Source organism: Varanus komodoensis, unplaced genomic scaffold, assembly GCF_004798865.1.
Source record: "Varanus komodoensis strain SLA01 unplaced genomic scaffold, ASM479886v1 scaffold120, whole genome shotgun sequence".
Classification (NCBI taxonomy): Eukaryota; Metazoa; Chordata; class Lepidosauria; order Squamata; family Varanidae; genus Varanus; species Varanus komodoensis.
In genome coordinates this window covers 625,644-650,823 of record NW_025335350.1, presented here as the reverse complement: position 1 = coordinate 650,823, position 25,180 = coordinate 625,644, and the positions used below count along the sequence as shown (strand labels likewise).

At 44.4% G+C, this 25,180-nt stretch overlaps 1 protein-coding gene across 1 annotated transcript; it reads right to left on the bottom strand.

The window, feature by feature from the left end:
* Positions 1 to 2,414: 2,414 nt before the first annotated feature.
* Positions 2,415 to 3,659, bottom strand: LOC123019369 (vomeronasal type-2 receptor 26-like). The gene is made up of 2 exons (XM_044422195.1): positions 3,641 to 3,659; positions 2,415 to 3,283 (listed from the first exon to the last, which is right to left on the bottom strand). Exons 1-2 carry the CDS (start codon positions 3,657 to 3,659, stop codon positions 2,415 to 2,417), a joined length of 888 nt encoding a protein of 295 aa, XP_044278130.1.
* Between the last annotated feature and the right edge of the window lie 21,521 nt (positions 3,660 to 25,180).

Here is a 25,180-nt window from a genome sequence, read left to right as displayed (position 1 = left end):
TCCTCCGAGTACCTACCCTCCTAATTTCTTTCACAGAGGGTTCCCGGAGAAGGGCCTCTCCCGCAGATCTCAAGGGGCAGTCGGGCATATATGGATGTAAGCACTCCTTCAGGTAACCAGGTCCCAAGCCGTTTAGGGCTTTATAGGTCATAACCAACACCTTGAATTGGGCCCAGACTTCAATGGGAAGCCAGTGAAGCTGTCAGAGGACTGGAGTCATGTGAACATAACGCCCCGTCCCCATCAGCAACCTGGCTTTTAAACCCACAATTCATGCACCTAAACATCTAAAACCAGTCCATGCTGCCAGTCATGCTGAAAAGCAGCTGCCCCCATGCCACCCCATGTCCTTTTTCCTAAAACTGCTTAGCATAACATGAATCTAACAAAGAGACAAATGCATACCAAACCAATGGATGACAGAATAGATTTATTTTCAGATGAAACAAAAATGATACCTCGAGTCTTGATAAATGTGATAAAGAAATGGAATGTATACACCATGAAATTCAGATGCTAATCTTTTCTCATCATGGTATGGGGCCTCAGGAGAATATGGTAGCATTTCAGGAGGAAGATGCAATCCAGAACACCAGCCCCAGAAGCCAGGATGGAGATTTCCATGGCCCCCATGAACTTCCATTTGGTGCTCAGGCAGGTGGGCACAAAGGACACCCACTCACTATAAAACACCAGTATGCTGAAGGTTATGAACTTGGATTTGTTGAAGCTGTCAGGCAGTTTCCTAGCTCAGGAAGCCACTCAGGAGACCCATGTAGCCCCCCAAAACGCATGAAATATGTTGACAGAGCCTTCACTGTATTCCACAACAATCTCCCTAGTTAGGGAATGTGAGTCCAAATTTGGGAATGGGGGAGAGATGAGCAGCCAGCTAACACAGATAATCAGTTGAATGGGGGGACAGGTCAGAACAACCAAGTTAGACAGTTGCTTCTCCAAGAGTTTACTTGCCATGTTTCACAGCTTTGGTGGCTATGAAGGCCACAGCCACCAAGACTGTTTTGCCAACATGGAAGTAATAGCAAGAGAGAAGGTGATGCCAAAACCAGCTTGTTAGAGGTGTCAGGTGACATTTGTGGATTGGCCAACCAACATGAAGGGGCAGAGGAAGCAGAAAAGGAGGGAGATGAGGAGGATGTAGGTAAGGGCGCACTGTTGGCATTGATGATGAGTCTATTAGGATGTTTCATGAAGCCTGCAAGCCCAAGAAATGAGATCAGAGGAAGAGAGCAAAGGAAGCTAAAATATGCCCCATGTCACTCCATAGGAAAGGAAGTGCAACTTCTTGGAGATAAAGTGGTTCAAAAGAAGGAGAGAATCATTCTCTGGCTGGGGATGAGGCCAGAGCAGAAGCATAAAAACGAGGTGGCAGCAATCTTGACAGACTTCTGCAATTCAAGTTTCCCGTTAGAAAATGGGGAACACCAGCAGAGTTTCTCATGTGCGCTCCTGGAATTGAAAGCAAAGGCAGAAAGCATCTGATCTGGAGCTCCTTTGCAGAAACATGCAAAAATAGCTATGAAGAATTCCGATGATGAGACTGAGATATCAAAGTCTTGTAGTATAGAAATAGAGGGAAAGGGGGTAGCCCTCCAGGGCACCTAAAAGGTCCACTGTTTGCCTCAACACCACCGCCCCAACATGTCTTCATGCTCCCTCCCAAGCTTGCCTCATATTGATCTCTCTTCATGTTGGAGGCCAGAAGAGCAAAGCCAGAAGGGCAGAGGAACAGGAAAGCACCCCAGTCTATAGGAGATCCCATGTTTTTGTATGACTCCATCAGCAAGTCACAGGAAATTGAGTGGATTAATTAATGCCTAGAAACAGCAAAGTTATTCTTGGAAATATTCAAGAGAAGAATTTCCATTTTGAAGGAAGTGGTGACAGTTATTCAACGTTCTTAGTGGAATAATCCAGCTTGGACACGCTGATGATGACCAGGAAAATGACAATCATACTGAATATATGCATGAGCTTTTTCCTCTTGCAAAGAATCTGAGGCAGCATACCGAGATCTATTTCAGTTAGGGTGCCACAAGGAAATCCTAACACTGTAAAACACCAGGCTGCTGAGTTATTAGTTGGTCCTTTTGCCTCAGGAAAATAGACAATTAATTCTGATCTCCTACAGTCCTTCAATATTCACATGCATTCTGTTGACAGAATAACCCTCTCCGGATTCGGAAAATTGCTTAGCACATTTAATGCATCAAGGCAAACAGATACAAGCACAAAAAACATGAATCAATGCAAGATTGGAATTTCCTGTTTATTTTTCAACAAAACCAACCTGGCTACATGAATAGCAGCCTTGTTAGCTAAGGGACAGAGGTGCAATATACTGGGCTGCGCAAGAATTAACCAGAAATGTACTGAAGTAGAGGACCTCTGCCTTATGCTTTTCTTTGTAGATTGTCCCTGCAATTGAGATCTGGCCTCAGGAGAATAATGTAACATTTGGGGAGGAAGATGCAACCCAGCAGAGAAGCAGCAGAGGCCAAGATGGAGAAGATCTCCACAGCCACCATGTCTTTTCCCTTGGTGCTCAGGTAGGTGGGCACAAAGGACACCCACACACTGCAGAAGACCAGCATGCTGAAGGTGATGAACTTGGTTTCGTTGAAACTGTCAGGCAGTTTCCTTGCTGGGAAAGCTACTGTGAAGCAGGTGAGAGCAAGGAAGCCCATGTAGCTCAAGAGAAGGTAAAACATGGTGATGGAACCTTGATTACATTCTATAATGATCTCTCCAGCCAGAGAATAGAAATCCAGACTTGGGAATGGGGGCACAGTCAGCAGCCAGACAGCACTGAGGATGACTTGGAGGAGCACACAGGCCAAGACAACAGAAGCTGTCAGTCGTCTCCCCAAGAGTTTTCTTGTCATGTTCCCTGGTTTTGTGGCCGTGAAGGCCAGAACCACCATAATGGTTTTTGCCAACACACAGGAAACAGCAAGAGAAAAGGCAATGCCAAAAGCAGGTTGTTGGAGTACACAAGTGACCTTTGTAGGTTGACCGATGAAAAGGAAGGAGCAGAGGAAGCACAGGAGGAGAGAGATGAGGAGGACATAGGTCAGGTCTCGGTTGTTGGCTTTGACAATGGGTGTGTCATGGTGCTTAATGAAGGTTGCTAACACCACACATGTGAGCAGAGAGCAAAAAAGAGCTAGAGAAACTAATACAATACCAAGTGTCTCTTGATAGGAAAGGAAGTGGAACTTCTTGGGGATACACTGATCTTGATTCCTGTGTGGTTGTTGATCTGGTGGGCATGGAGCACAGTGAGCTGCATCTGGAATGAAGAAAAGCTACTGAAATGTACCAAAGTTGATTGAAACTATTGTTCTGTGTGGACTAGTCAAGCTCTAAAAAGTATATTCTCAAGCTTTTATGAGTGCATAAGCTTCTGGTTTTCAACTGTAATGATAAAAAGAACCAAGAGAAACATGGCCAAGGAATGCAGGGTTCAAAGAGTGGGCATGAAAAAAAATGCAATCTAATGCAGACTATTGATCCACAGAGTCCTCAAATGTACAGGAAAAAGATTCTGTGGGAGTTGGGCAACTCCTGTACTTGTTCATGACCTTTCCTTGGGGAGATCCTTTGGAATTGGGGGTACCTGTAGAGGTAGAAACCATTCCTTCGGCACAACGGTCACATGTGTAACAGCAAACTGGCTTCCCCTCTGGAACTCTTTTTCTGTAGCCTGGAGAGCAGTGCTCCACACATCTTGCAACTGGCATTTTCTGTAAATAAAAGAGACAAAACTATGCTACTTAGGGGAGATATGCCTGGAAGGGCTTCATCTTCCTTGACAGATTTTCCTTTACAAGAGCTTTGTAAATGTGTGAAGGAGAGAATCACTTAACCACATGTTTTCAGTGACTGTTCAGAAACCAGTCTGAGGCTGGAATAGGAGGCTTGGAAGATGACTTCTACTAGTTAGGTATTGGTGCATCTTGCCCAACCTTGTCTCGACTGACTGGTGGCAAATCTCAAGGGATTCTGGCATAAGGCTTGTTTTAGACTTAGCTGAAAACTCTGCAACAGAAGACTTGGTATAATTCACATGTATGCACTTTACTGTATGTATGAACTCATTCCACATGCTAGCAAATTAATGCTCAAAATCCTACTAGCTTGGCCTCAGCAGTATGTGGAACAGGACCTCCCAAAAGTACAGGGAGGATTTTGAAGAGACAGAGGAACTAGAGATCAAATTGTCAACATACTCTGGATCATGGAGAAATCTGGGGAATTCCAGAAAAACTAAGATCATGGCATCCGGTCCTCTCACTTCCTGGCAAATAGATGGGGAAGAAATGAAGGAAGTGACAGATTTTATTTTCTTGCACTTCAAGATCACTGCAGATTGTGACTGCAGCCAAGAAATTAAAAGATGCTTGCTCCTGGGGAGGAAAGCTATGGCAAATCTAGACAGCATACTAAAAAGTAGAGACATCACCCTGCCAACAAAAGTGTCTATAGTCAAGGCTATGGTTTTCCCAGTTGCCATGTATGACTGTGAAAGTTGAACCATAAGGAAGGCTGAGCACTGAAGACTTGAGTCCTTTGAATTGTGGTGCTGGAGAAGATTCCTGAGAGTCCCTTGAACTGCAGAGAGATTAAACCACTCAATTGTAAAGGAAATTAACCCTGACTGATCTTTAGACAATTCATCACTGACTGCCAAATACTGAAAATGAAACTCAAGTACTTTGGCCACCAAATGAGATGGAACAACTCACAGGAGAAGACCCTGATGCTGGGAACAATTGCTAGCAAAAGAAGAAAGGGATGGTGGAGGATGAGCTGGCTGGACTGGGTCACTGGGGCAGTTGGTGTGAGTTGGGTGGACTCCGAGGGATGGTGGAGGACAGGAAAGCCTGGAGAAATGTTGTCTATGGGGTCGTGATGGGTTGGGTACAGCTTTGTGATTAACAAAGAACTGTAGTGCAGAAAGCCCAAACTCATTTCCATACCACAGACTGAATAGCTAACTAAATATGCAGAATTTACTCTCAAAGACAGAACTTACACGCATGTGTTTCACCATCACCACAGCCCACCTTTGTGGTCCACACAATTCCCGCTGAGTGAATGGAGAACACTTGTCCTGGGGGCGCACCCAGATCAACTGATCCAACTTTCATGGTGTACAAAGAGCTGTTAGGGAAAAGTACCCAGTTCAGGATATCATATCTCTTCTCATTTCCAGTGAAATAAACTTCCTCTCCAGCGCTATTGTTAAACCGAACATTGGTCAAAGAAGCGAGAACCTGAAAGAGGACAGAGACTCAGACAATGTGGTAATGGTTAGTGGGTGGTGTTACCCTCTTACCTGATCCACCTTAGCTAAAGTTCAGTGCCCAGCTAGTGTATTCATATGCTAGCATATTTTCATAGCTATGCAGGAACTGCTTTAAGTGACGATTGTTTGAACATGCTTGCCCAGCTGCTCTTTGCTCACTACAACACTCCCTATAATCATGCAGTGGGAGATGCAGCAAGGTCATTCCAAGGAGAAAATGACCAACATCCTTTAGTGGCCTTTCAAGAAGGGCAAAAGGAAGGAGCACATGGCTGCTGTTCCCTTCTGGAGATCATTATTTGATGAGTATGGTAATGAGATGGAGGGGCCCAGCCTGATTCCTTCTTTCCCAATCTACATTTTTGCAAATATATCAGTATTCCAAAAGCACAGTTTGTCTATCTTCATTTTGCTCAGTTTTGAATAAATATTTGGAGAGATTATGTCCATGGAAGGGCAGCCATGAGGACTTCTTCTCTTGTGTCTTTGCAATTGGAAAACATGACTTCTCCAATGTTGGCCCTATCCTTGCTGAAGAGCACCTCTAAGAAGCCATGCAGGACGCTTTCAGAGGTTTGCCAAGCCTGCATGAGGACCTCACCTTCTTTTTTTATAATAAGTTTTGTTCAAAATTATAGTCCTAAAAACAAAGAAAAATTAAAAACAACATCAATCATCAAAAACATCAGGCCTGCTGGGTCAGCCCCCAGATTTTTTTCCATTTACGATAACTTAGAACTGTATTTAAATCTATATGAAATCCTGTTTCTCTAGCCGATAATAAAAAGAGTCCCAAGTAGAAATAAGTATCTTCTTTCTCCTTTAATGACAAAGTCAATCTATCCATTTCTGCACAATCTATCCAAGATCTTTTTTAGGATCAGTTCATCTCTGGGTGGTTCTTCACTTTTCCAGTGTTGAGCAAATGCAATCCTTGCTGCAGAAATTACATGTAAAATCAAGTACATTTCTTGTTTTCTAATATCATCAGGTAAAATGCCTAATAAGAAAACTTCAGGTCTAAAAGCTAAAGATTTTTTGTAACAATTTTTCAAGCCATTTATGTATTTTAATCCAATACTTATTCACTTTATCGCAAGTCCACCACATATGATAGAAGGTACCCGTTTTATGTTTACATTCCCAACATCCATTTGACTTATTTGGAAACATCTTAGCTAATCTATTTGAAGACAGATACCATCTATAAAGCATTTTATACAAGTTTTCTTTATACGAAGTTGCTAATGTCACCTTAATATTTCTCTCCCACAGTTTTTGCCATTTTTCTAATTCAATATTATATCCAAAGTTTTGTGCCCATGTTATCATAGTTTCCTTAACCTGTTCATCTTCAATTTTCCTATCGAGTAAGATATTATATAGCCTTTTAATCATTTTCTCTTCTGATTTAAGCATCACCTGATCAAATGCTGTTAAATCCTTATAAAAGCCCTACGTTATTTAGTCTTTAACATATCTTGATTGTATCTGCACCTTATGCCACCAAGATCCATGTTCTTGTGTGTCTTGATTCAATTTCAATCCTCCATCCTTATCCAGAATGTCATCATATCTTATGATCCTTTCAAAGTTCAGTGCATTTGGATATACAAAAGCTTCCATAGGTGAAAGCCATCTTGGTAATTTATTATACAATTTTGTCCTTAACATTTCCCACACTGACATTAATGATTTCCTAATATAGTGACTTAAAAAAGAGCCATGTAGCTTAGCCTTTTCATTCCACATATAAGCATGCCAGCCCATTTGCAAATCATGCCCTTCAAGATACAAGATTCTCTTATTTCTTAAAGTTATCCATTTATTTATGTATTTATTTAAAAAATTTCTATGCCGCCCCATCTCAACAAAGCCTCGGGGCAGCTCACAACACATAAATACTAAAATTATACAATAAATAAGGCAATAAATAACACCCCCCCAGTGCATTCTCAGCTTAAAAAAAAGAAAAACCTAGTTAATATATAATTAACAGTTAAAATAAGTTTTAAATAAAAAGGTCTTAGCCTGGCGCCAAAAAACAAATAACGATGGCGCCAGGTGGACCTCTCTGGGGAGCACATTCCATAAATGGGGCTCCAACACAGAGAAAGCCCTCCTCCGGGTGCTCATGCTCCTAATCTCATTCACAGAGGATTCCCGGAGAACGGCATCTGCTGCTGACCTCAAGGGGTGGGAGAGCATACATGGGTGCAAGCGTTCCTTTAGATAACCAGGTCCCAAGCCATTCAGGGCTTTATAGGTCATAAAGAATACCTTGAATTGGGCCCAGACTTCAATCGGGAGCCAGTGGAGCTGACCGAGAACTGGGGTTATATGAGAACAACGCCCAGTCCCCGTCAGAAACCTGGCAGCTCTATTCTGCACCAAATGAAGTATCCGGACCGTCTTCAAGGGTAGCCCCACGTACAGTGTGTTACAGAAATCTAATCGGGAAGTTACCAGCGCGTGTGTCACTGTCGCCAGACAGTCATGCTCTAGGAAGGGACGCAGCTGATGTATCAGCCGAAGCTGAATGAAAGTGCTCCTCGCCACCGCCATCACCTGAGCTTCCAAAGACAGCTCAGGGTCGAGAAGCACTCCTAAGCTGCGAACCCTGTCCCTCAGAGGGAGTGCAACCCCATTTAAGACAAGGCCAAAGTCCCCCATCCCAAGGTCTGATCCACCCACCAACAGGACCTCCGTCTTGTCTGGATTGAGCTTCAGTTTATTGGCCCTCATCCAGCCCATTACCTCAGCCCACACCTCCTGATGACCTCTCCCAGTGGTTTCATGTAGATGTTAAACAGCAAAGGGGACAAAATGGACCCCTACGGTACTCCATGGCATAGCTGCCATGGTGCAGAGCCATAGTCCCCCAGCACCACCTTCTGGAATCAGCCGTTGAGATAGGAGCAGAACCACTGCAAAGCAGTGCCTCCGACCCCCAATCCCGCCAGCCTATCCAGAAGGATACCATGGTCGATGGTATCAAAAGCCGCTGAGAGGTCCAGGAGAACCGACAGGGACGCACTCCCCCTGTCTTTCTCCCTGCACAGGTCATCATACAGGGCAACCAAGGCAGATTCAATGCCATACCCGGGTCTGAAGCCGGACTGAAATGGGTCCAGATAATCACTTTCATCCAAGAGTGCTTGAAGTTGTCCCGCCACCACCCGCTCTAGCACCTGGATGAGGAACGGGATGTTGGCCACCAGTCTATACTTGGCGGCCACCTCTGGATCCAGGGATGCCTTCTTTAGGACTGGCCAGACTACCGCCTCCTTTAAAGGGGCAGGTACCCGGCCGTCTATTAAAGAGGCATTGACCACTTCCAGGATCCAGGTCACACTCCTGTCCTTGGCTTTCTTAAATAGCCAAGATGGGCATGGGTCTAGTAAGCAAGTGGTAGGTCGTACTTGTCCAAGCACCTTGTCCACATCATCAGGCCGCAACAACTAAAATTCATCCATTAATTGTGGACTTAACGGCGTCAATGGCGTCTCCCCAGTAGAATCTGATCCAATAGCCGAGTCAAGCTCGTGGCAAATCTGAGTGATTTTCTCCCTCAAATGCTTGGCAAAGATGTCACAGCGGGCCTTCGAGGGTGGCACAAGATGTATCTTTGGGCCTGGATGTATTAGTCCCTGCACCACCCGGAAGAGTTCCGCCGGACGGCATTATGAGGAGGCAATGGAAACGGAGAAGAATTTCTTCTTCGCCATCCTCACTGCCACAGCATAGGCCTGATAATGGGTTCTCAAGAGTGTTTGATCAGAATCACCCCTTGATGTCCTCCACCTACACTCTAGCCGTCTCCCAATGTCCTTCATCACCCGTAATTCAGGCGTATACCATGGAAATGAATGGGCTCTGCCTGGCTGGAGAGGACGCTTGGGAGCGATCATGTCAATAGCCCTGGTCATCTCCTCATTCCGCAGTTCAACCAGGGCATTGACAGGAGCACCAACCTTGCCAACCGGAAAATTGCTGGCTGGAGGAATAACCAGAAAGAGGGACAAATGTTAACCATCTGTCCCTGCTTCTTCTATGCAGACCCATTAGACCCCCAATGGCGTAACGCCCATTGCACATCACCACCCCAATGGCGGCGGCCCCACGTTCCCCAGGCAACATCCTAATAAGCACAAGAATGCACCAATTAAAACAATCTAAAACCAGCAATTAAAACCAATTAAAACATGGCCCCTGGCCAGCTCAGCCCCCTGCTCGGCCCCCAAATGGCTCCCAAATGGTGGCGACCACCCTTTGGCCACCGCCCTTCGGCCGCTGGCCCCACTCGTCGCCGGAGCTTTATGGGCTGCAGGGTCCTCCCTGAGCTCCGCCCCTTCCCGGGGCGTCTCTCACCCACACAGGGGAAGCAGGCCGGAGCCGGGTCCTGGATCCTGGGCCGGTGGTCCTGGGCTCTGGCAGGGCGGCGTGGCAGCTGGCGGCCGCAGGCAGTGTTGCAGCAGAGTGGCAATGCGATGGTCTGGGCAGCGCGGAAGGAGGTGGGCCCCGTCTGGCGCCCCACGTTTTAGCCACGTTAAAGCAGAAGCTTGATAGTACAGCATCCAATCAGGGAGACCAAAGCCCCAATTCAATTTAGCCTCCTGAAGTATTTTTAGTTTTATTCACGGTTTCTTCTTTCTCCATATAAATCTTGAAATTTGAAAATTTAAATCATCAAAAATTTTCAATCAATTTTTATGGGAATCATTTGGAATAGAAACAAAAGCTTTGGTAATTTATTCATTTTAACTAGTGCTATTCTTCCCAGCAAGGATAAATGCAAATTAGCACATTTTTCAAAATCATGCCTAATATTCCTCAATATTTTATCATAATTGTCTTCTTTCAGAGTGGTACACTTAGCTGCAAGATAAGTTCCCAAACATTTAACCTTTTTAACAATCTGCAAGTCTACTTGTTCCAGCAGAGTTTTTCTCTCGTCCTGTATAAATTTTTTTACTAACAATTTCATCTTTTCTCTATTTATTTTCATCCCAGTAACCTCGCCATATTCTTCAATCCTTTGTAGGAGTTTAGGCATTGTTACAAAGGGTTCCTCCGTTATGAAAACTAGATCATCTGCAAATGCTTGCAGTTTATAGCTTTCAAGGACCTCACCTCCCATGGCTGAATGTTCCAAAGCCTCTTGCCTTCCCCCTTCACTGAACCTTTTCGTCCTGATAAGGACAGGGCATGCAGAGCATGTGCCACAGTGTAGACAGCATTGTACATGCGGTGGCTATGTCTGTCCATGCTGAAGCTGAGCCAGTAGGAATTTGGATCTGTGTGCAGCTCCTTTCCTGTGCATTTTCTCACCCACGATGGAAGGGACATGCCTGGTTTCAGGAAGTAACAGGAAAATGCAATTTCCCACCAAACCTGGAGAAAGACATCTCCTTGAGGTTGGAATGGATCCAAAGCCAAGAAAAAATCCTTGTATCCCAGCACTTCCCTTCTGTGCACTCTCAACTGCAGAGCACCATGCAGTATGTGTAAGTCCCACATGTCTTCATTGGAATTTCCAGCAATAAATTCTGAATGGGATGTCAGGATCCAGACTTTCAGTAATGGCATCTTTGTTTGACTGCTGAAACCCAAGCGCTTTACTAGTTGCTGTGATGCACTGGAGTCTCCAAAGAAAATAATTACTTCTGCCTCCAACCAGACATGTGGAATAATTCCTGAGTCTACTTCATGCTGATGTGTGACATCCGTTGTCTTGAATATTTCGGTGAAGGCCACACAGATGTCCTTCTCCTGAAGCATTGGTATCAAAGTCTGGAGGAAATGTTCACCACGATCATTATTCTGAACAACCAGTCCCACCCAGTTCCAGTGAAAATGGAAGAGCAGCTGGACCAAGCCCACATACAGAGGACGTTCTGAGGGATTAATGTGGAAGAAGGAAGGAAATTCCCTCCTTTCTCTCTGACCCTGTTGGAGTAAGCTGTATCCAAGCTGAAAGATGGAATTTATGGTTAATCTCATTTGCCAAGATATGGTGACATTTAGAAGAGCAAGAAGACTAAGGTATTTTCTTGGCACAAACTTTCCTGGAGAATTACACTCAGTTTATCTCTCTCTCTCTCTCTCTCTCTCTCTCTCTCTCTCTCTCTCTCTCTCACACACACACACACACACACACACAGAGAGAGAGAGAGAGAGAGAGAGAGAGAGAGTCAAATAAACACACATTCATACACAGCCAGGAATATCTAAGCAGATTGGATTCCCCAGGCTCTTCTGTCCAGGCTTTAGCTGGCTTTGCACTGTCCTCTGCAAGCAGCATCTCTGTTCCAAGCCCAATGCAGCCACTGCTGACTGCACCTGGTGGAAAAGCATCTTCGTGAGCAGGGCTGCCAGGAATGTGACTAACATGTCCCCTTTTCCACATCCTGCAGCTTCAATTTGTTCCCCTGCAATGTGGAAGATTCCCAGTTGAACAGCCAAGGCTCTGTGATCTTCTGGAGATTTCGTCTCAGCTTGGCTTTGCTGGACTGTCCAGAACCAAGAGGAAGTTGACCCAGTGCAATGAAGAAGTTTCTTCATATTCTAGAACTGTGATTGCTCCTATGCATACAGGGGGCTTTCTGACTATAGTCCTTCCATGAAGACAATGCCTGAGTTAACTCCACTTTGTGTTAAAAGAAAGGAAGACACTTTAAACAGACACAGAGTTATTGTGCTTTAAACAAAGTCTGAATGTGTCCCCATCCAGACTCTAGATTTTCGCGTCCTAAGACATGTAGCTGAAATGCCATCCAGATGATCTGGGAGAAAGAAAGAAATCTTCCATGGACCCTGCTGGATCAGTCCAGGTTTGACTGAACAAGTGTCACTTTACAGTGGTCAACCAATTACTTACAAAAAGCCCATCTGGAAGATGACTGCCAATGTACTGGAGCCACAGAACTGATTCACATGAGCACACTCATTTTAAGCCTTTTCTATCTGTGCAAGGGAAAAACCATGGGTGTGCATGCAACCAGCTCTGGTCCTGCTCCACTTTTGATTCCAAACTCCCTGTGTTCTTACAAGTGCAGGGCATATTGTGAGAAGTCAGGACTCCCAGGACAAGACAATCCTACTAGGGAAAGTTTATAGTAGAAGAAGTGGAAGGCCAAGTATGGGCAGGATGGATTCCCTGTAGGAAGCCCCAGGCATGGATTTACTGGTGCTGCACAGGACTATCATGGACAGAACATTTTGGGGCATTCACTCAGAGAGTGGCCATACTTGAGTGTACAGGAGAAGAACACATTTACTCTATATTATTGGAAAGAGATGGATCTTTCATCTCAGCGATGTTTGAATACAGCAATCGTTCAGGCATACCTATTAGGATCTGTTAGAACAAATCCCCTTACCTGAGGGATCTTGAAGATGCTCATGAAATATGCAATCTCCCTTGACGAGATGGAGTCAAGACCCCCCAAAACAGAGATGAGTTTCTCTTTCCTGTCACACTTAAAATTTGGGTACATTTGGCCCCGACTGGAAAGCAGAGAGAGACTGTTCAGATGCATGAATATGGCTAGATCCATGTGTTCATAGAGGCGGAAGCCAAGTGTTGTGTTGGGCAGAAGAGTTGGATCCTTGTTGATCTCTGTGATGGCAAACACCAAGGCCAAGAAGTGCTGGTAGTTCCATATTAAGCTTCTGCAATGGTAAGAGCAAAATTAGAAGATGGTAGATAGTTCTCAGAAAAAGGACAAGAAGCAGAGGGTTGAAAGGTCCATCCAATGAACCAAACTTAAAGAAATACCCATCTTTCAGGACCACTGATGTCTACATGATGGATATGCAGAGAAACTCAGCCTGTATTGTCAACACACTGATACAAATCTTACTTGATGCTTTTCATGAGATAAACTGAAGAGCCCAACTGGATCACAGATTGCAAGCACAGTCCAATATTGTGCATGGTATGTTCCATCCAGTCATCTCCAATGGATGCAGACTGTATGAATGCAAGTCCTCCTAAGATCCCTATCCATGAGAGCACTGCTCAGTTCATGATTGGTCCCACTGCTCCTAAAATGCAGTCTTTGCAGGTCATTGTCTTAGATTCTGCTACAGAAATGGAGGAGGGGAAGTGTTGGAAGTCACAGCTGAGTTTCCGTGACCAAAGGAAATCTCTGAGAAGCAGACAGGTTCAAGTTCTGGGGGGAAATGTAGTGAGGAGCTTAGACAGAGTGGGTGGACTCAACCTTATTACTCAAATCAGCTATGAGATTCTGAGGTCCCACCAAGCACAAGGCTTTTGGGGCAAGTTATCCACAAGCAGCATCAGCCCCCTTGAAGGTGGAGTCATTGTTCTGTGGTTGGGAAGGGTGGAGAGGTAGTCAGGGTGAAATCAACATTGTGTTGCTGAGTCACTTGCCCTAATGGGCAGTTTTCTAACTATGCTTGGGTCTTTTGTCACTGACTTCCACTATGCTCTTCTATCCCAAAGTGTGCCTAGCCAGTTGGATTCAGCACAATCAAAGCCTGTGTTAGAAAACCAGCTCATGATAAGCTGGTCCAGGAGATCCAGATGAACCGTCACCATTCCTTTCCTAGTGAGGTTTGCTTGGGGCAGGGAGCAGGAAACATTTCTTCATCATTAATAGAGCAGCAGCATGAAAACAAATAGGGGGTTAGCTCTGTCTTTGCCACTTGTAACCACCCCAACCCCACCTTCCAAGAATGAAGCCTAAGAATTCTAAGAAGTCTAAAAATGAAGACATTCCTGACTCTCAGTATCAGATGAGGCTCTTCATGATGAGCCTCTGAGAATGAAATACAAAACTTGGACATTGCTTTGAATGAGCAGCAAGCGCAATGCATCCCCCTGGAAGAAAACATCTAATCAGAGAGCCATGCAGACAACCTTCTCTCCCAGATCCCACTTGTAGAAACCTACTCTGGAATGGAAAAGAGCTGAAATTGCACTGCTTTATGAAAATCTTCTCCCTTTCTGTACGAATAGCTGGCGAGTGGTAAATTCCCACCAACAAGGAAGTCTCCTGGCCTGTAATTTTCTGTTCCCTGTGTGAACAGACGTGTCGCAGCACACCTGGTCCTCTGCATCATCTGGGTGGACTGGGTAGACTGCAGCAGGAGGCAAAGCAGTAGCGAGAGCAGCAAAATCATCAGTGGCACAGGGAGGTCTTTTCCTCCAAGGACAGTGATAAAGGGAGGAAGGATTCAATCATAAGAGATGGGCAGGTGGCATCCAATTGGAAACAGCAACAGGGAAGGGCACCCGAGGTAGCTATATTCCATGTGGTTTCTCCAGGATTTCACTACTCTTGGCTTGCTGGATTGAAATCTATGGAGAATTCTTCAAGAAGTTCCATGATTTGCCTAACTGCTGGGTTGTGAAACAATTATTGGCCAAGAGCTGAGGAGGCAGAAAAACAAGTTTCATCACCGGTAGCTTCTTGGCAGGACTTTTCAGTGCTTGCCCTCTGACCTTCATCACACTAAGCGCCACAATGCAGTGTGGTGAGCAGGATCAGGCCAACCTTTGTAATCAATATTCCTGGCTCAGGAAGGAATCGTGGCTCCTGGTTACAGCAGCACGGTGCTGTTACAGGATGAACTGCCTGCTCTCTCTGAGGTTGGAGCAACTGAGGCTCATGATAAGCTGAGGCTGGAGCATCATTCAGGACCTGTCTGAAGTCCACCTGCCAGGACAGATGCAGGTGACTGATAGGTGCATTCATTTGGCATGCTGCTCAATTTGCTTGTCAGGGATACACTCCCCTGCAAAGAGGTGTTTGTTTAAGCTTTCATGTATTATTTACCTATTTGGAGCCTTTTATCTCACCCCTTCAAAGTCTAGGATGGAGATACAAAGCAGTAGTGGCAAGATACAATACAATATAGATCTAATAAAAAACAAATTCAGTGACAAGCTCATTGGGGCAAGCTCTCAGAATCCTGTACACTAAATGATTTTCACTTCAGGACTGGCCAGCTGGTCTTCTCTCTCAGGGAAGACTCATATCTAGACCCTCTGTCCAAATGGAGAGCATTCCTCCTCCTGGTAGTTAAAACTAGGCTCTTGAAATCCTAGTGGAGTACATGGTGTGGGTTAAAGGGGCACATTACTTGCAGTCACATTCATTTTACAGGCCTAATTAACCATGGTGTAATGAAGCATTCTGACATGTACTGGGGTGCTAAGCCCTATGGGGGTATATAGGTTCAAAGCTGCACCTCAGTGCAGATTCAGAAGCATGCAGGAAGCCAGTGCAGACTTAGTCCTAGAGATCTCAGGTATTATCCTGCCTTCCACCCTTGGCACAAGCTGCAGCTTCTGAACCATCTCCAGGAACAATCTCATGCAGAGCACTTTTCTGGAATCTCTCTTAGAACTGATTCTGAGCCAGGCTCTCTATGTCCAAAGAAGGGCATAGCTGGGCCACAAACTGGATCTGGCAGAAGGTGCCCATGCCACTCAATCTACCTGGGCCTCAAGTGACAGAAATGACCCAGAGCAAATCCCTCAGCTGTGAACTTGCTCTTTCAAGGAGAGTGCAGGTGCATCTAGAAGAGGTTTACCACCTTTCTCCCCATCAGAGGACCCCCCCCCCACAGTAAAAAGCATCTCAGTCCTCCATGGATTGTGTTTCAGGCCATACCTCTCATCCGGTGCATTGTCTCAGTCAGGTACCAGTGTAGCACATCTGCAGCATCACCTGCTCAATGCGGAACTGAGAAACAGAGCAGTGTGTCATCAGCATATGATGTTAACACACTCTAAATCTCAGGAAGGCCCACTCTGCAGTTTCATGTGGATGCGAATTAGCTTGAGAGAGAAGACAAACTCCCAAGAAGCCCCATATTGGAGCATCCAAGCAGCTGATATGTTAAGATTGTCCCACGGTTGAGAAGGGGTAGAGTCCATGAAGCCCTCACTTGTGCCAGATGGCCTTGGCATGGATGTTGCTGTGCCTCAGGACCAAACAACCAACCATACCTCTGCCAAGCTTGAGAGGGAGATATTGCAAACCCTTCAGTTCCCATAGTTGGATGTGCAGGGACCGTGGAGGGGAAAGATTGGATTTTGTAGGGCAAGGCAACATCCCTTCCCTGACCTTCAGGTTTTCCATGATGCTGAATTATCTACTTCCTCTTTGTCCACCCAGATTTCAGTAACTCATGCCAGATCAATTGTCCATATTGCTGCTGAATGTATGCCAATGTATTTAAGCTCTGCTGGATTGTTCCTGGTTAACGTTTCAGCATTTTATTTAATGAGACCATACATAGAAAAGACAACCCCCTGCTTTTGTTTCTTACTTTACTTGATGACCCTCAGCTAGATACTCCTCCTTATTGATGTTCTACTTATGTGGCTTTGATGCCACACCAACCAGGATTTTTTTTCCTTATTTAAATAAAAGATTTAATCAAATATAAGGAACAGTTTGCAAACAAGTAAAACTGTGAATTATGCAATCCAAAATTTTAATTCCTGTCAAAACTATTCCTGTCAAAAATGATGCCCCCATCTTACTTATGTATGTACAGCCATTCAGAAATTGCTTTTCCTTATACCTGTCCAGTTAGAAATGGTCCATTCTGGACAGCAATCACATCTATAGCAGCAAACTGAATTCCCTCAGAAACGTTACTGTCCTGGAGAGCACCTCTCAACACACCTGGCCAAGGGCATCTTCTGAATAGGTAAGAGATAAAGCAGGTAAGATATCCAATGAGGACAGTTGCACAAAACTTATTTACTCAGCAGGGGTCCCCAGTACTTGGTGAATAAGATGGTCCATTAAGAAATGCCAGATTCCTCCAATCATTTTTTTTTTAAAGAATTTTATTAAAGTTTTAAACTAATACTAAAAACATCAATCATCACATGCATCGGACTTACTGGGTCAGCCCCTTATTACATATCTTTTAACATTCTATAAGCATATTCAGATCCATTTATAATAACTAAAAAACATTTTTAGATCTAAACCAAGTTCCGTTTCTCCAGCCAATACAAAAAAGAAGTTCCAAATCTGATAGAAGTCACTATCTTCTTTCTCCTTCAGCGATAAGGTCAGTCCATCCATTTCTTACAAAGTCCTGTTTTTCTTGACCAATATTAAAGGAAAGAATCTCCAAATTTGGTGAAAGTCATTATCTTCTTTCTTATTCTGTGGTAAATTCAATCTAATCATTTCTACACAATTCTAGAGCTTTTCATTTTTCTAGTAATAGACAAACTCCTCACTTCAATAATTACACATAAAATCAGATACATTTCTTGTTTACTAGTACTCTAATCCAATATCACTTCTTTAAAGACAGCTTAGCTAATCTGTTTGACGACAACTATTACCTATAATATCTCTTAAACAAGTTTTCTTTGAACTAATTTATTAAAGTTTCATCTAACTTAAACATCATTTAATCAAATATAATTAACTCCTTATAAGAACCCAACTCTACAATCTTTAACATATCTCGCTTATAAAAAAGAATAATCTTAATACAGCTTCTCCTACACCAACAGTAATCATTTTCTAGTATAGTAACTCAAGGACAAAAGAATCATGTAACTTAGCCTTTCAATATCACATATAAGCATGCCAACCCACTTAAATTGTTCATTTTTAAGATAAAAAATTCTCTTATTTTTCCTTATGTCATGAACAAAGAAATACTCAACTCCCTGTTCTTACATTTCTTAGTTCAGTTTAGATCGTATCTTATAATCTCTTCATAAAGGTAAAGGTTTCCCCTTGACATTAGGTCCAGTCATGCCTGACTCTAGGGTTGGTGCTCATCTCCGTTTCCTAGCCGAGGGAGCCAGCGTTTGTCCGCAGACAGTCTCCGTGGTCATGTGGCTGGCATGACTAAACACTGAAGTGCACGGAATGCTATTACCTGCCCACCGAAGTGGTACCTTTTTATCTACTTGCATTTGCATGCTTTCAAACTGCAAGGTTGGCAGGAGCTGGGACAGAGCAACGGGAACTCACCCCATTGTGCAGATTCGAACCGGTGACCTTTCGATCAACCAGCCCAGCAGCACAGAGGTTTAAACCACTGTGCCACCTGCACTCCCAATCTCTTCATAATTCAATGCAATTTAAATGTAGAGAAGCTTCCACATAGAAATCATGTAACTTAGCCTTTCCATACTACAATAAACATGCCAACCCATTTATATTATTCCTTTTTAGATAACAGATTCTCTCATTTCTTCTTTACACCTTTGCCCCATCTCTCTTGTTTTGATAGAGCTTGTTGAAGATCAATATTCTTCAATTTTACACCTCTGCCTCATCTCTCCTGCTTTGGTAATACTTGTTGAAAGTCAGTACTCTTCAATGTCTGTATTTCAATATTCACTATTTCTTGCTTTATTTTCAGTAGATGTAGCATTTGTTGTAAGTCAATATTTACTCGCAATGGCTGTGTTTCTTGCTGCAAATCAACATTCACTGTTTCTTCTTCCTCAGAATAATATGTAGTTAGATCAGGATCCATCCATCCTTCAGTAAAAAATGTTCCTTCTTTTGGTAGACAAAATTGGTTCTCTCTCACTAGTATAACATGATAGAGTATTTATTAGTTTTGCTAATTTTGTTTCTTTATCCACTGTTTCAAATTTTTCATATGCTTGTTGTGTTTTTTGTATATTCTGTTCCATTTTAAATTGTACACCAACCAAAACCACCTTAAAAGAAGTATCAAGTTTATCAAAACGTTCTTTTTGTTCAATTGGAAAGATTTCCTGTTGTATCAACATCACCTCTTGGGATATTTGTAAAGCTGTTACAGATTCCTGTATTGCCAAGAGTATCATCTTTAGCTCTTTCATAGTTGCAATAATTCTAATAGCCACAGGATGGCAGCAAAGGGCTATTACAACTTTCTTTTTCCTCTAGATCACTTGGGAACATTAGCTTGGCAAATGTCCAAAAGCTTTGGCACAATCCCAGAAGCAGAGGGGGAAAAAATGGCCACTCAACACCGTTGTGGGGGGGGGGATCCTCCTTCCATCAAGGGGGCTTTTCTTTCTTCTTTATGCCAATTAACAACAGATATAGTTTTTATACAGGTAGTATTGCAAAAAGAAAATAAGAATGCTCACCCAAAAAGTCATCACAGTAGAGAGGAAAACACCACACAATATGAAAAATATCCTGGCAAGTGTCCAGTTAGTCTTGGCAGAAGTCCAAACAGATATCCAAAATGATCGCTCTAATTTTTAACCTTCTATCACTTAATTGCACAATGATTATTTATTTTAATTCTTCACCCTTAGAGAGGTTAGAGGAAAAAAAAATTTTCTTTGGCTTCAACTCAGACAGAAGCCTCAACTCTCTCTCCATATCAGTTGCCACTTAAAACTCCATCAGGAGGGCTTTTTCTTTTTTCTTTATGCCAATTAGAAACAGATGTAAATTTTCCACAGGTAGTATTGTAAAAAGAAATAAGAAATAAAAATGCTTACCCAGCAGTACCGATGCTTATCTGGTTAATAGTCCTAAGCTAATTTTTCATCAGATGTCGAGGATTTGAAGGAGCTAGAAAAAAGCTCCCCTGTGTTGTCCGGTTGAGAAATGCCTGAATTTCTCCCAGTGGATGTGGGGTTGCCATCCCACACCAACCAGAAGAGTGCCCAGACAATCTATCTTCACCCCGACAGGGCTTAGATGAACCTCCCATGACTCACTGCCAAACAATACCGGCATGATAACAGAAGCTCTATTAATCACAGCCGTCCCATCCTGATGCCATCTTGAATCCAAGATTCCTCCAATCATAAGAGCATAAGAAGGACCATGTGGGATCAGAGGAAAGCTTTGCCAAGGTTGCCATTCTGTCACTTTTTTCCAGCATAAGAGGATCTTGGTGATCCACAAAGCAGGAAGGGAATCACTCTTTTCTCCAGGTTGAGCCAGCATGTCTATTTAGAGAACCCAGGGTTGTCCTTGGATTGGTTACAGTTTTTGCATAAGTCCTGATGACATATGACTTGGGTGACAAAAAAACCCAAAGCAAAACCCAATCTCTTTGAGTATGAGTCATAGGCTTTGGAATAATGGTGTGAGTGTTAGTTTCCAGAAAGGTTTAAATGAAATGCTAGCCATTTTGAAGCAGGGCATTTAGTGTTGTAAAACATGGTAGAATGAACATGAATATCATGATAATTCTACGTGCTTTGTATTTTTAAGTAGTAAAATTAAGAAGTAATGGGGGGCATGATATCAAAGAATTTAATTAGACTTACTAAGAAAAAGTGGCAAATCATCATTTAATAAAAATTGTATAAGGAAGAAAGGCACCTATTCAGGACCAGGTATAAATATAGAGGGATGGAAGCAAAATGATGCAGCTTCACCTTCATTATTATTTTATTAATACAATGGACATCTCATAATTCCAGACACCAAAAAAAGTAAATACCACTAAGGGTTTCTTGCTACACAGTTTAGACAATGCATGTCTGAAAGGGCAAAATTTGTAAATCATACCACCATTTTCAAGCTATAGTATGTCAGCATGGCTAGGTAATAGCATGTAAGCAGGTATTTTTAGTAGTGGCACCCACTCTTTGAAACTGTCCTACACTGTCGAGATCCGGCTCGACAATTGGTGCGAGAGAGTTCAGAGAGAGAAATAAAACACTGCAGACGAGAGATAAAGTTTCAAAGCATGCTTGGTTGGTTGTTCGGGAGAACAAAGAAGATCTTCGCAGAAAATTCCTTACTGCGTCAACACAAGCAGCCCTTTTTATTATTTCACAGATTGATACATTTATACTTGCGTAATCCAATAGCCATCGAGTAAAGCAGTGAACACCCTAGTTGATTGTGCGCAAGTGCAGGATTCACAAAGGCTTATTGATTGCTTATGCGCAGGCGCGGGTAACAGGAAGCGTACTTGTTGCTATATGTGGTCACAAGCCTTATATGGTTACACAGGTGAAGTACAATGCTATTAGCTGAGTAAGTTGCAATACTGCTGGCTGGTAAATCACATTACTATTGGCTGAGCGTAGCGTGCCTAGCTACAGCATGAATGCTGCGAGGCGGGGATGAATTCCCACACTACACGTGATTTAAGAGGCAGAAACTGTGTTCACTTTCAAACATTGCTTAAAAAGATGGTTGTTCATAGAGGCTCCCTTGATCTGTTGTGAGTTTCATCTTCCCTTAATGCTGTTCTTTCCTTAAAGTTTTGGAGAATGAAACATTTGTACTGGGCTATAAACATTCGGTATCCATATGAATGTGTTAAAAAGGAGTACAGAAGTATAGAAAGCTGTCATGATGAGGTATTTGGAATGCTGAACTGGGGTCCTACTCAGTCCAGCATCTGGTTCCCTCTAAGCCATGAAGCTCTCTGAGTGACTTGAGGACAGTCACTCCCTCTAAACCTGATGTTTATTTATTTATTTATTAAAACATTTCTATGCTGCCCCATTTGCCGAAGCCTCGGGGCGGCTCACAACATAAAATATAATACATAAAAAAAATTAACAATATAAAATAAGTCACCCTGGCCAGATAAAAAAAGCAAATGATATTAACAATTAAAATGACGTTTAAATAAAAAGGTCTTTGCCCGGCACCGAAAAACAAATAACGACGGCGCCAGGCGGACCTCTCTGGGGAGCGCATTCCATAGATTGGGCGCCACCGCAGAGAAAGCCCTCCTCCGAGTACCTACCCTCCTAATTTCTTTCAGGTAGGGTTCCCGGAGAAGGGCCTCTCCCACAGATCTCAAGGGGCGGGCGGGCAGCTGGGCATATATGGATGTAAGCGCTCCTTCAGGTTACCAGGACCCAAGCCATTTAGGGCTTTATAGGTCATCACCAACACCTTGAATTGGGCCCGGACTTCTATGGGAAGCCAGTGAAGCTGACGGAGGACTGGAGTCATGTGAACATAATGCCCAGTCCCCGTCAGCAGCCTGGCAGCACTATTTTGAAACAATTGAAGTATCCGGACTGTCTTCAAAGGTAGCCCCACATAGAGCACGTTACAGAAGTCAAGACAAGAAGTCACCAGCGCGTGTGTCACTGTTGCCAGGCAGTCGTACTCCAGATAGGGGCGCAGCTGATGAATCAGCCGAAGCTGAAGGAAAGCGCTCTTCGCCACTGCTGTCACCTGAGCTTCCAATGAAAGCTCTGGGTCGAAGAGCACTCCCAGGCTGCGGACCTTGTCCCTAAGAGGGAGTGCAACCCCATTGAGGACTAAGTTCAATTCACCCTCTCCGAAGCCCAATCCGCCAAACAATAGGACCTCCGTCTTGTCTGGATTGAGATTCAGTTTATTGGCCCACATCCAGCCCATTACCTCAGCCAGGCACCGGTTCAGTACAGACACTGCCTCACCTGGATTACTGGAAAATGAGAGGTAAAGCTGGTAAAGCGTACTGATGATTCCGCAGCCCCCACCTCCTGATGACCTCTCCCAGCGGTTTCATGTAGATGTTGAACAGCAAAGGGGACAAAATGGACCCCTGCGGTACTCCATGGCATAGCTGCCATGGTGCAGAGCCATAGTCCCCCAGGACCACCTTCTGGAATCGGCCATTGAGATAGGAGCGGAACCACTGCAAAGCAGTGCCTCCGACCACCAATCCCGCTAGCCTATCCAGAAGGATACCATGGTCGATGGTATCAAAAGCCTCTGAGGGGTCCAGGAGAACCAACAGGGACGCACTCCCCCTGTCCTTCTCCTTGCACAGGTCATTGTACAGGGCGACCAAGGAAGATTAATTACCGTACCCGCGTCTGAAGCCAGACTGAAATGGGTCCAGATAATCAGTTTCATCCAAGAGAGCTTGGAGTTGTCCCGCCACCACCTGCTCTAACGCCTTGCCCAGAAAAGGGATGTCTCCCCAGAAACCTCTGATTCACTAGTGGTATCTAGCTCATGATGAATCTGAGTGATTTTCTCCCTGAAATGCATGGCAAAGTCATCACAGCGGGCCTTTGAGGGTGGAACCGGATCTTCCGTAGGACCCGGGCGAACCAGGCCTTGTACCACTCGAAAAAGCTCAGCTGGATGGCATTTTGAGGAGGCAATGGAAACGGAAAAAAACCTCTTTTTCGCCGCCCTCACCGCCACAGCATAGGCCCAATAGTGGGCTCTCAAGTGTGTTCAGTCAGATTCATCCCTTGATCTCCTCCACCTACACTCTAGCCATCTCCCAACATGCTTCATCGCCTGCAATTCAGGTGTATACCAAGGGGAAGAGTGGGCTCTGCCTGATGGGAGAGGACACTTAGGAGCAATGGTGTCCACAGCCCTGGTCATCTCCCCGTTCACAGTTCGGCCAGAGCCTCGACAGGAGCACCAGTCTTGTCAGCCGGAAACTCCCCCAGGGCCTTCAAGAATCCTTCCGGATCCATCCGGCTCCGGGGGTGGGCCCACACAATCGGTCCACACCCTGGCAGAGGGAGAGGTCGCTCTCAAGCACAAACCTCACCAGGAAGTGATCTGACCATGACAGGGGAGTCAAACATAAATTCCTCACCCTCAGACCACCCTCTTCCTGCCCCTTCAAGAAAACCAGGTCCAGAGTGTGTCCACGTTCATGGATCATTCTGGTGACATTTTGAGACAGCCCCATGGCCGTCATGGAGGCCATGAAGTCCCGAGCCGCCCCGGTCAGACCAGTCTCGGCATGGAGATTGAAGTCCCCCAGGACCAACTTCCTGGGGGTCCTCCACATCAGGTCCGAGATGATCTCCATCAGCTCAGGCAGGGAGACTGTTGGGCAGAAGGGTGCACGGTACACCAAGAGAATCCCCAACCTGTCTCCGTCGCCCAACACCAAGTAGAGGCCCTCCAGCCCTGGTCTCAAAGGGACCGGAAGTCCCATGAGAGAGATGGAGGCTTGGTAAACCAAAGTGACCCCCCCTCCCCTCCGGGAGTGAACAGTGCTGAACCAGATACCCGGGTGGGTACATTTGAGAGAGGGTGACATTCCCCCCTTCACCCAGGTGTCCGTTATGCAAGCCAGGTTGGCCCCCTCATCCACAATCAAGTCATGGATGAGGGAAGATTTATTGTTGACCAACCTGGCATTGAGCAACAGCACCATCAGGCCCGATGTTTATTTCAAGGTGGTTGTGAGAACAACCCGGAGATTTGGAGAGCCTTGCAAGCTGCCTTGATTTCCTTGGAAGAGGAAACAAAGGTAGGAAAGGAATTAAAGAAATACAATAACAACCCCTGCATAGTCTGATGTTGGGAAAGGGTAGTGGCCCAGTTAGAGGGTTGGCGTGCAGGGAGGAGGAATGCTCAGATCAAAAAGGCCTCTCCCAAAGGAATGGCCCACACTCACACTCATAAGCAGAGTTCCTGGAGGTGAATCCAAGGTGAGATTCAATGAACCACTCTGTGCATGCTCGGAGATGCATTTTAGGTGTTTGTACTTGTGGAAAAGACATGGTCAATAAAGAACAATTTGTAAGACAGGTCTTTGTGTTTACATCCATGAAAAGAGGAACCCCAGCATAGGATAGGAAGAGAATGACCAGCTTTGAGAATCAGCCTTTTGTAGGCAGGTGCCCTCCACATGTGTCAGACTACAATACCCATGGGGCAGTGGGGTGAACAACTGCCAAAACTGCTTACGTAGCAACTGATCAGCAACTCCAGAATTTGCAGCTTGCAGAATTCAACTCAAGTTGTTTAATAATATAAAACAGGGATGCATCTTATTAAGAATAGGTAAGAAAGAGACATTCAGCAAATATTGAAAGTGTAAACTTTGTTAAACAGAAATGCCCATGTTTTTAATCATTTATGCATAGCTTTCTCTCCAGCAGTGATAACTTCGAGGTGCATTATGCTGAAAATGGGATCA